This window comes from Rhinoderma darwinii, chromosome 1 (genome assembly GCF_050947455.1).
Source record: "Rhinoderma darwinii isolate aRhiDar2 chromosome 1, aRhiDar2.hap1, whole genome shotgun sequence".
In the NCBI taxonomy this organism is placed as follows: Eukaryota; Metazoa; Chordata; class Amphibia; order Anura; family Rhinodermatidae; genus Rhinoderma; species Rhinoderma darwinii.
In genome coordinates this window covers 4,898,509-4,910,506 of record NC_134687.1, presented here as the reverse complement: position 1 = coordinate 4,910,506, position 11,998 = coordinate 4,898,509, and the positions used below count along the sequence as shown (strand labels likewise).

The window sequence follows — 11,998 nt, the reverse complement described above, 5'->3', positions numbered from 1 at the left end:
AGGAGGGTGAACTATGTGCCCCCCACTGCAGACAATGGACTGTCTATTGTATATTGTTATCTGGCACGTTCACTTTGGGACGACTAGGTCCAAGGAAGCATAAGGGGGCCATTGTGTCCCTATGGAAGGTATGAAAAAGAGGGTTTATGTCGGGAAGATCTAGGTGAGCGCATCAGTAATAGGGGGAGCGGTGTAAGGGTTTATAAGGCCAGAGCAGGGAGAGGTGGGACATTACTTACCAGGAGAAGGAAAGAAGAAGATGGGACCATCCCAGGAGGTCATTTCTCGAGGTCGTCGCTGGAAGGAATCTGGTGTCTACTGCCGGATCGGAAGATCGTGGTCCCCAAGCGTCTTCGGGGTTCCACTAGGCCGGATAAGTCGGTCCCGTACTGAAAGGAGGTCTCCACTGACCCACGCCAGTCCTCAGGGTCCCGTGATTTCTCCCCCCGCAGCAGGCCACAATCCTTACACCTTCCCAGGTCCACTTGTGAGGGTTGCAACGGGACTTACCCCTCTCGGAGGACGGCGCAGGAGCGCGGGCTTGGCGGGCGCTGAAGAGGTGGCGGCTCAGGAGGAAGGAGCGTCTGTGGCGTCATGGCAACGGCCGCACCGCCGAGAGCCATGACGCATGCGCCCGATGGCGAGGAGGGCGAGGTCTGCACGGCGGGACAAGGAGGAGGGACTCGGCAGGAAGAGAAGAGAGGGCGCGAATTAGGAGGGGGCGGAGTCAGCAGCGGCGCACGGAGAAAGAGTCAGAGGAGTGATAAAGAGTGGGGTGTGATATCAGGAGGACAGAGGAGAGGACGGGGAAGAACAAGCAAGTGGAAAGTGAGAGGTGCAGGAAAGGCACCGGAATAAGGAAGGCAGGAGCCTGCCAGCACGTGGGCTAGCAGCTGCAGCCTGAGGATAAGAGAAAGAAGGACAACACGTGGGTTTCAAAGGAAAGCCTGGAGGAGGATAGAGGACCGGCCAAAGCACAAGGAGTGTGCCAACCGCCACAGGTACCGTGCCCAGACCTTAAGGCCCCTGACAAAGAACTAGATTCCCGCCATACCCAAAGGGCCCGTGTCCTAGTCCGTGACCGTTCCCGCCGTGACGTCCCTCACTAACTACCGCCACTTTACTCCCAAGAGAATAGTCTCAAAAGGGGACAAACAACCCTTGCATGGAACTGTTATAGATAAAGCACCGCATGTAACCCTTGCATGGAACTGTTATAGATAAAGCACCGCATGTAACCCTTGCATGGAACTGTTATAGATAAAGCACCGCATGTAACCCTTGCATGGAACTGTTGTTTATGAATCTTGTTGGAATAGGAGCAGACAGAAGGAACGGTCGGGTTGACGGGACTTTGATGGACTATTAGCTGGACTTCGTGTAACCCTTAGCGTCAGCCCGCCAGTTCAGTAGCGTCCTAGGGGTCCATCGTTTGGACTACCGACTGAGGAGAGAGAGGGTTGTCATGAAAGGTAGCGGATAGCTCCGCAAGGACCCGTGACGGTGCTAGTAGGTACGTTAGTCGCTGATTCCCACGACGCGATCCGTGGGCCGAGAGTGTGACTCTTACCCTAGGATAGGCTGTCAGTAGTGGGTAGCTCCCGCCGTGACTGACAGCGGCGTATCCTTAGCCAAGCCGGCAACGTGGGGTCAGGCACAACCTCTCTCCGGGGGACTTCCAGCGGGATCGAAGTCCCCAACCTCAGGATTCCTGTCTGCTCCATAGAGAAGAATTTGTTATTTGCTCGCTACAGTAAAGAAGTTGCCCAACAGGAGGTGTGTCGTGTGCATTTCATTTCTACCGCGGCAGTTCCTCCTACACACTGTCATCCCCTTCCGGTTGTTCTGTGCTGTCCGGCATCCCCATTCCCATCCCAAGCCGTAACCCTCCTCCCGACGTGGGTCCACGCTCTTCCAGAGTGACCGGACCACGTGACCGTAAATCCAAAGCAGCGTCACTTCCAGCCGGGCCAGAAGTTAGCAGTCTGGCCAGAAACATGATGTTCGTAGCCACCAGTGGTCCCGCAGTCCTGGGCAATCCCCCCAGAGGACAGTATCCATCCGCTGCCAACTCCGGTCCTCCCGCTTGCCCTCATTCTCCAGGTGCTTCCAGGTGGGCAGGGGTGTCTGACTTTACCCAACCCCCGGCCCCATATCCCAATTTGGCTCCCTCCTCATCCCACATTTATCCAAACCACCCCCCTCCCCACAGCATGTACCCCAGACCCCCCCCCTCCACATAGTTTACCTGCCCCCCGTCTGGGTTTTTACGGGTTCAATGGGTCACATGTACAGAGGGAGGGTCATTTTCAAGGTAGCCTACGGGCATGTTCAACCCCCACCAATTTAACAACCCAACAATCCCCCCCCATGGACCTCGTGCAACCCTTGGCCCTTAGTATAGTGCCAGCAACTGGGGCATCCCGTGTCTAATGTGGGCCCAGATGCTGTTAGAACTGTATCAGGCGGCATATACTCGCACAGCGTTTGTCATTGCCGGGCAGCAGCAACGCAAATGGTGGTCACCGTGAGACTGGAGTCCTTGAGGTCCAGCAGCTCGGTGAGTCTGATTCATCAGATGGGGACTTGTGGTCGGAGGGGGAGGAGAACAGTAGTGAGGGCAGGAGCAGAAAGGGTGGTGGGTCAGGCGAAGGACAGTTCCTTAGTGGAGAAAGTGCTAGCGGTGGGCGGGCGGGATAGTTATGCATGTTCATTGTCCACAACATACGCGCATTTGCTGCAGAAAGTTTTGAAACGTATTAGGGAGGGGATGTACATAGGAATTTTTGCGTTATAATAATAATAATAATAATCTTTATTTATATAGCGCCAACATATTACGCAGCACTTTACAATTTAGAGGGAACATGAAACAAACAATATCAGACATTACATAGTGACAAAGTTCATTTACAATTCAAACCTGGGGAGTGAGGACCCTGCTCTCAAGCGGTAGCGGCAAAGAAGGAGGGATCGGTCAGTCAGATAGGAAACAGTGGATGACTATTGTGGAGTGGAGCAAGGGGTTCCTAGTTTACGCCAGTGTACGGGTGGAATCCAGACCTGAACAATGCACCAACATCTTAAAATACACGGACTTGGTGGTTGATGCGCGTGCTTGTTACGGGGGACTGGGCTGGTTGGAGTACGACAAGGTCTTTAGGAAGAAGATGGTAAGAAGTAAGATTTTGAGTTGGGGCCAGAAGGATTTGTATTTATGGTCCAGATTGATGGGGAGAGAGAGGGCCCAGGTGGGAGTAGGGGCCAAGGGACCGAACCAAGTCAGCAGGGGCAGAATGGTTTTGTTGGGCACAATGAAAGGAATTGTAATCGGGGGTTTGCATGTAAATTTAGACATGCGCGCTCCAAGTGTTGGGCAGGGCATCTCCAGGTGGAGTGCGGGGGGAAAAAATTTGAAGGCGAGCCCAGTAATTCCTTTAGTTGCAAAAGGCGCAGTCACCAGTGAACATAAACCGGCGAGTGAGTGGCTAAGGGGTCGTCTTGGTAGGGGAAAAAGCTGTATTTTTGGAGGAGGGGATGGTTCCAAAAAATGGTGTAACTTACAATGGGCTGATTTATTACCAGAAGTGTTGGAGGAGAAGTTGATGAAGGAGGTCGGGGTAGGGGGAATAAAGGGGCCGCCAGATGCTCCTCCATTAGGAGGGATGGCGGTATCACTTCTGGGGGGGGTTCCCAGGAAAGAGGGGGGTACAGTATGGTTCGGCACCTGTCTTACCCAAAAGGGGGACGGTCAACGATGCAACAGGGAAGGATGAGAGCGAGGTTCATTATCGGTCATGTGAGTCAGCGGTAGAATGGGTAAGAGGAAGCGGTGGGGGGCGTTGATGTCCAGGGTTGATATTGAATCCGCCATTAGAGTGTTACCATTTATCCCGAGAGTTTTATATACAAGGGGTGTCGTTTCAAGGGAAAGTTTTTTGGGTTGCGCCATTTCATGTGCGTATTTTGATGCATTCAGTTCATTTTTGCATTGGTGTCCGGGAGGGAGACAGTCGCCCACTGCCTGGATGATTTTTGCTAGTAGGGCCAGCGGGGTCAGACATTTGCCAAGTAATGTTGCACAAGTTTATAGCGCTACTGCAAGATTTGGGGGTCCCCATAGCACAAGAGAAGAGAGTGGAGCCAGTAACAAGTGGTCATATCTAGGCATCGAAATAGACTTATCAGAAGGCCAATGTTGGTTACCTGTAGAGAAGGTGGAGGCCTTGCTGGAGGCGGCACGGGAGATGAATGCCAGTGGGGAGGGGACATTAAGAGAGATGCAGTCGCTGTTGGGTTCCCTTCATTTTGCTTGTCGGGTGATTCCGATGGGCAAAGTATTTTCCAGGCGTTTAGAGTTGCGCACGACAGGAGTGAAGGACAACATAAAATGAGACTAACGAGGGCATTAACAGAGAATCTGCAGGTGTGGGAGAATTTCCTGGTGAACTTTAATTGAGTGCGGGATTGTCTATGCTCCAATCAGACGTTGAGATTGTTCTCAGACGCCTCAGGGTCAGTTGGATTTGGATCCCTTTTTTGATGGGAAGTGGTGTGCAGGGGTACGGCCAGATAGTTGGGCAGAAAAGGGGTGGTTGAGGAACATGACATTGCTTGAACTATTCCCAGTGGCGGTAGCAGTGGAATTATGGAAGGAACAGTTGAGGGACAGGTGGGTCATTTTTTGAGCGGACAATATGAGTGTGGTGTCGGAGGTGAGCAATCTATCCAGTAGCTGCCCCCCACTGGTGTTGGCGCTATTAAGATTTTTGGTAGGGAAGTGCATGGAGTGGAATATTAACTTCGGGGCTGAACTCGACCCAGGGGTCAATAAACCGATTGCAGATATTTTGTCATGGGGGAAGTGGGGGGTATTTTTTTCAATTGGTACCAAATGCAGAGCGAACAGGATATGGGTGCCCAACAATATTTGGCAGGTACTGGCCCGATTCTAGAAAAACTGGTGGAAAAAGCGTTGGCGCCAAACACAAGGAAGACCTACATGAAGGAATGGAAGAAGTGGGAGGATTTCCCAAGAAACATGGGCAGGAGTCCGGTCCAGTGTTTGTGGGAGCTGCTGGGTAACAAGTGGAGGGATGGGTCATCAAAGGGTAGGTCCACCACCCTGGTGGCGGCGCTATCCTTTGTTACAAAAGTAAAAGGGGAAGAGGATTCTACAAAAGTTTTTGCAAAAAGACGGGTGTTGAAAGGTTGGTCAAGGTCGCAGCCACGAGAAGAAGGAGACAAGAGGGCGCCCTTAGACTCAGGCAGAGTAAAGAAGCTGGTGTCAGCCTTGGGGGCGATCTGTAGGGACAGGCATGAAGTGCTAGCATTTGGGGCAGCATTCACATTGGCTTTTGCGGGTGCACTCAGGTTAGGGGAGTTGGTGTCCAAAGAGGGGCATAGATGGTTTACAGATCGAAGACGTAAAATGGAACGGCACAATTGTGAAGTGCATTATCAGAAAGACTAAGTCTGATCGAAAATGGAAAGGAACATGGGTGATGATGCAAGAGAAAGGGGGGCACTTTGGCAATAGGCTCACATTTATTCCGCATTGGGGTGGGATCGGCAGGATCGGATGAGGGAGCATTAAGCATTTAGGGAGATGGAAATCCAATGCCTTCCGCACTTATATTCGTCCATTGCTACGTTAGTGACTGTCTTTTTTCTCTCTCGCAGATGCCAAAGGTGTATGGGTGATGGGACTGGGCCGCAGAGAGAGCAAAGAGGAGACCGTATGGACTAAAACGGGGCCTGCCAGGCGACAGGGACAAGGTGAAGGGGTTCGAGAGACGTGGACTTCAATGGTTCCAGATGAGAAAGCTGATGGAGGAAGCGATCCAAACGGGGGCGCCCTCATCGGATCATGGTGCCTAGCGGAGGGAACGACTTGACTAGCACCAAAGCCTGGGTACTGGTCAACAAGATGAAGGGCGTGAGTAAAGATTTTGTGGGTAGAGATTATTCAAAGGTAAAGTTGGATGGGGGCAACATCAACGGCAGCCATTGAAAAGGTGAGGAAGAAGGTGAACAAGGCCATGAAGGAGTTTTTCTTCAGCACGAGGACATTGATTTTGGGTGCCAAGGAATGTACAGGAAGGACGGCGTTCACTTATCCGATGTGGGACTGGACATATTTAATAACAATCTGCAGGAAGGACTGGTGGGTAAAGAGGGTAAGATCGGCGGAGGGGGGTCCACCATCTGCACTCCTGCTAAGAGCGGTTTCGGTGGTGGACGACGGTGATTTTACCACTAGCTACACGGCGGTGTGAACTTGCATGTGGGGGGACACTAGTTATATGGCGAGTCCCCAGGATGTTTTGGGCCTGGGCAGTCACAAGGGTTGGATGGCGGTCCGGCGGCTGCCCGGGAGGGGGGGGGGGGCTGTCCTGCGCTGTATTGCCTGCCACAATTTACTTGCCAACTTAAGACGGATGTGTTTTTTAGCGTTTTATGTTACTAAGGGTTCAGCACGCGCTCACATTATTATTTAATTTGCCGATCACAGGTAACGAGCTCCATGATTATCAGACAATACAATGTTCCGGTCGCCGCGTGCCCAGATAATGGCGGCTTAAATCCCGCCGCCACCATCAAAGCCTTACGTAAAAGCCAGTCATCGACACTACTGGGTGAATGCGGCTCCTGCTGGGGGCTCGTTGTGCCGCTCTGAATGGCTGCCAGCTGCTCATACACCTGCCCGCAGACACTCCGGAAAAAATAAAGGCGATTATTACAGCGTGAGGTCCTCGTATCATCCGCAGCTGCAGAATAGACAGGCAGGCGGCAGGAACTGGATGGTAATAAAACAGCCCACATATAATGCTCTGGAACTGTGTAAATAATTGAATTTTCTTGTACTGATCTGACATCCTATCTTATACTCCAAGCCTGCGTTCACACTGAGCTGCAGTGTAAAGTATGTGGGAGGAAAAGGGCATTGCCATAATAGAGCAGAGTTGTAGTGTAAAGCATTGTGAATATAAAGCAGCAGTCCACCTAAGACAGGAGGTGGATTTCTGACTATTAAAATGTTGCACACATAACCTTATAAAATCTCATGAATAAATACTTTATTGCTTGGACTTATAAACATACAGGAAGCAAAGGCAATTTTCTGACATATAAAACCATCCTAATCACAGTATATATATATAAAATCACAATATATTGTTAGAACCAGAGAATGCTATACAGGCCGGGGCGGAGGAGCAGCGCGGGCGAGTCCGGTCATCTGGGCTCATTTCTTCTCGGCCTCCTGCAGGCGGCGGCTCAGGTCGTCTATCCGGACGTTCTTCAGATGAAGCAGCTGATCCATTCTCCGCAGCTTCGCCTGTAATATCTGATAAATGAACAGGAGAAAAATTACCCGGTCATTATATACTGATAATGCAGCCATAATTATTACCTGGAGGTCAGGGCTGCAGCTAATATAATCCTGTGGGCGGGGGAGGAGCGATGGTCAGACAGCTCTGCGTTATCTCAGGCCTGACAACAACTTCCCACACATAATATATTCCATCCATAACAATCATATGTGACAAGAGACGGGATATAGACCTACTGTATCTATAGCAATGAGGAAAACGGAATGATGCCGGATTATCAGACATGCTAGACTATAAAGAGGTCAACTTCAAAAAGAAAATGTAAATCCATCTCTGATTGACACTGTATATAGATATAATCTCTATATATACACATTACATTACTTATCCTGTACTGATCCTGAGTTATATCCTGTATTATACTCCAGAGCTGCGCTCACTATTCTGCTGGTGGAGTCACTGTGTACATACATTACATTACTTATCCTGTACTGATCCTGAGTTATATCCTGTATTATACTCCAGAGCTGCACTCACTATTCTGCTGGTGGAGTCACTGTGTACATACATTACATTACTTATCCTGTACTGATCCGGAGTTACATCCTGTATTATACTCCAGAGCTGCACTCACTATTCTGCTGGTGGAGTCACTGTGTACATACATTACTTATCCTGTACTGATCCTGAGTTACATCCTGTATTATACTCCAGGGCTGCACTCACTATTCTGCTGGTGGAGTCACTGTGTACATACATTACCTTACTTATCCTGTACTGATCCTGAGTTATATCCTGTATTATACTCCAGAGCTGCACTCACTATTCTGCTGGTGGAGTCACTGTGTACATACATTACATTACTTATCCTGTACTGATCCTGAGTTACATCCTGTATTATACTCCAGAGCTGCACTCACTATTCTGCTGGTGGAGTCACTGTGTACATACATTACATTACTTATCCTGTACTGATCCTGAGTTACATCCTGTATTATACACCAGAGCTGCACTCACTATTCTGCTGGTGGAGTCACTGTGTACATACATTACATTACTTATCCTGTACTGATCCTGAGTTATATCCTGTATTATACTCCAGAGCTGCACTCACTATTCTGCTGGTGGAGTCACTGTGTACATACATTACATTACTTATCCTGTACTGATCCTGAGTTATATCCTGTATTATACTCCGGAGCTGCACTCACTATTCTGCTGGTGGAGTCACTGTGTACATACATTACATTACTTATCCTGTACTGATCCTGAGTTACATCCTGTATTATACTCCAGAGCTGCACTCACTATTCTGCTGGTGGAGTCACTGTGTACATACATTACATTACTTATCCTGTACTGATCCTGAGTTACATCCTGTATTATACTCTAGAGCTGCACTCACTATTCTGCTGGTGGAGTCACTGTGTACATACATTACTTATCCTGTACTGATCCTGAGTTACATCCTGTATTATACTCTAGAGCTGCACTCACTATTCTGCTGGTGGAGTCACTGTGTACATACATTACTTATCCTGTACTGATCCTGAGTTACATCCTGTATTATACACCAGAGCTGCACTCACTATTCTGCTGGTGGAGTCACTGTGTACATACATTACATTACTTATCCTGTACTCATCCTGAGTTACATCCTGTATTATACTCCAGAGCTGCGCTCACTATTCTGCTGGTGGAGTCACTGTGTACATACATTACATTACTTATCCTGTACTGATAGTGAGTTACATCCTGTATTATATTCCAGAGCTGCTCTCACTATTCTGCTGGTGGAGTCACTGTGTACATACATTACATTACTTATCCTGTACTGATCCTGAGTTACATCCTGTATTATACACCAGAGCTGCACTCACTATTCTGCTGGTGGAGTCACTGTGTACATACATTACATTACTTATCCTGCACTGATCCTGAGTTATATCCTGTATTATACTCCAGAGCTGCACTCACTATTCTGCTGGTGGAGTCACTGTGTACATACATTACATTACTTATCCTGTACTGATCCTGAGTTATATCCTGTATTATACTCCAGAGCTGCACTCACTATTCTGCTGGTGGAGTCACTGTGTACATACATTACATTACTTATCCTGCACTGATCCTGAGTTATATCCTGTATTATACTCCAGAGCTGCACTCACTATTCTGCTGGTGGAGTCACTGTGTACATACATTACATTACTTATCCTGTACTGATCCTGAGTTATATCCTGTATTATACTCCAGAGCTGCACTCACTATTCTGCTGGTGGTGTCACTGTGTACATACATTACATTACTTATCCTGTACTGATCCTGATTTATATCCTGTATTATACTCCAGAGCTGCACTCACTATTCTGCTGGTGGAGTCACTGTGTACATACATTACATTAGTTATCCTGTACTGATCCTGAGTTACATCCTGTATTATACTCCAGAGCTGCACTCACTATTCTGCTGGTGGAGTCACTGTGTACATACATTACATTACTTATCCTGTACTGATCCTGAGTTACATCCTGTATTATACTCCAGAGCTGCACTCACTATTCTGCTGGTGGAGTCACTGTGTACATACATTACATTACTTATCCTGTACTGATCCTGAGTTACATCCTGTATTATACTCCAGAGCTGCACTCACTATTCTGCTGGTGGAGTCACTGTGTACATACATGACATTACTTATCCTGTACTGATCCTGAGTTACATCCTGTATTATACCCCAGAGCTGCACTCACTATTCTGCTGGTGGAGTCACTGTGTACATACATTACATTACTTATCCTGTACTGATCCTGAGTTACATCCTGTATTATACTCCAGAGCTGCACTCACTATTCTGCTGGTGGAGTCACTGTGTACATACATGACATTACTTCTCTACTGAACCTGAGTTACATCCTGTATTATACTCCAGAGCTGCACTCACTATTCTGCTGGTGGAGTCACTGTGTACATACATATTACTTATCCTGTACTGATCCTGAGTTATATCCTGTATTATACTCCAGAGCTGCACTCACTATTCTGCTGCTGGAGTCACTGTGTACATACATATTACTTATCCTGTACTGATCCTGAGTTATATCCTGTACTATACTCCAGAGCTGCACTCACTATTCTGCTGGTTGTTATGTTACTCAGTCAGTAAGTTTGTGGACACACATCACTCTCGCTAGTCTGAGCTCTTACGATGCGGGGGGGGGGGGGGGGGGGCAGTTAGTCTTTCCTATATCTGATGACTGTGCAGAACTTGGTGTCAAGATGGCACTTCCCTGAATACAAATTACTAGAACAATCTTCGTGCAGTCTTGGAGTGTAGTATAGACTGGACTATTATATGTCAGAGTACAGGTATCTTACGGTATCAGTCCATATATAGGTATTATATAGGTAGATATGGAAGAGCTCTGTGCCCAAGTGTCACTCATGTGAAATATGACAGACACAAGGAATGCTGGGAGTTCTCCTCACCTGAATGGTTTCTTGGGAGGCCATCAGCGCCTGCTCCTTCTCTGCCAGCTGAATACGGAGACTGGAATCTGCGTGAGCAGCCTGAGCGTATCCGAGCGGAGCCTTACTGAGGAAAATGAGCAAATCCAAAGTAAGATTATTACATCAAATATTGATAAATATAAGAATAAATCTATAAAGTTATAATAATATAATAGCAATAATAATAAGAATCTACAATCAGAACATAATAAGGGAATGTTCACACAGAGTTTTTTTGCAGGTAGAAAATTCTGCCTGGAAAAATCAGCTCTGGTTTTTTTAAGTGGTTTTGCAAAAACCTCAGTGTGAACAGGGCCTAATATAGAAATAATAATATAACAATAATCAAAACAACAATAGTAGAAAGCTGTAATAATAATAATAATATAACAGAAACAATACTACTACTAATAATAATAGAAATCATGTTCTCATCAGTATATAATGTGTGTTATATATAGGACACACCACCTCAGCTGTTACTCACCTTCCAGGCTCCCCCTTGTGGGGGGCGTGGGGACTGCTGTCTGTGCCGTTACTCTTCTGCTTTGTGGAATAACCTGGAGTATAAGGAGGATTAGGAGACATGAGATTAGACAGATTTCTATACAGAGTATGAGCGAAACGTGTGGTTGTAAAGAGTCATCATTCTGTGGGGTACAGAATAGTGAGGGGCAGGGCCGCCATCAGGAATTTCAGGGCCCCCTACAGCTAAATTTTTTGGGCCCCCCTACCGTGGCACCGCCTGTTAACGGTACTCCGTCCAGCACTATATCATGGTACCCAGGGCGGCCATCAGGGGGGGTATTAGGGGTACTGATGTGAGAGGCCCGGCCAAACCTAATTGAAAGGGGGGCCCGGCAAACTGCCGCGACTTGCCTTTGGTAGAAAAAAAACAGGCCCCTGCAATGGGGCCCGTTTTTTTCACCAAAAGAATGTTGTGAGCTGCGGGCCCCCCTTTCAATTAGGTTTGGCCGGGCCTCTCACATCAGTACCCCTAATACCCCCCCTGATGGCGGCCCTGGGTAGCATGGGGGTCGTCATGGGGCCGTCAAACACCGCCGCCCGTGCGACCGATCGCGCGCACCCGCAAACTCCTGCGCATGGGCACCCGCGACCGCCTGGAACCGCGCACCGAATTTTGAGGCAGATTT

General features: G+C 48.1%; 1 protein-coding gene across 1 annotated transcript in view; it reads right to left on the bottom strand.

Annotated features, from left to right (window-relative positions):
- Window positions 1-7,068: 7,068 nt before the first annotated feature.
- SPEF1 (sperm flagellar 1) overlaps window positions 7,069-11,998 on the bottom strand; it is a 41,093-nt gene continuing 36,163 nt past the window's right edge. The window contains exons 4-6 of the mRNA XM_075848604.1: window positions 11,332-11,404; window positions 10,824-10,929; window positions 7,069-7,348 (exon numbers count right to left, since the gene is read on the bottom strand). Coding sequence (XP_075704719.1) covers window positions 7,247-7,348; window positions 10,824-10,929; window positions 11,332-11,404 — 281 coding nt within the window. The 3' untranslated portion in view covers window positions 7,069-7,246. The remainder of the gene's footprint in view (window positions 7,349-10,823; window positions 10,930-11,331; window positions 11,405-11,998) is intronic.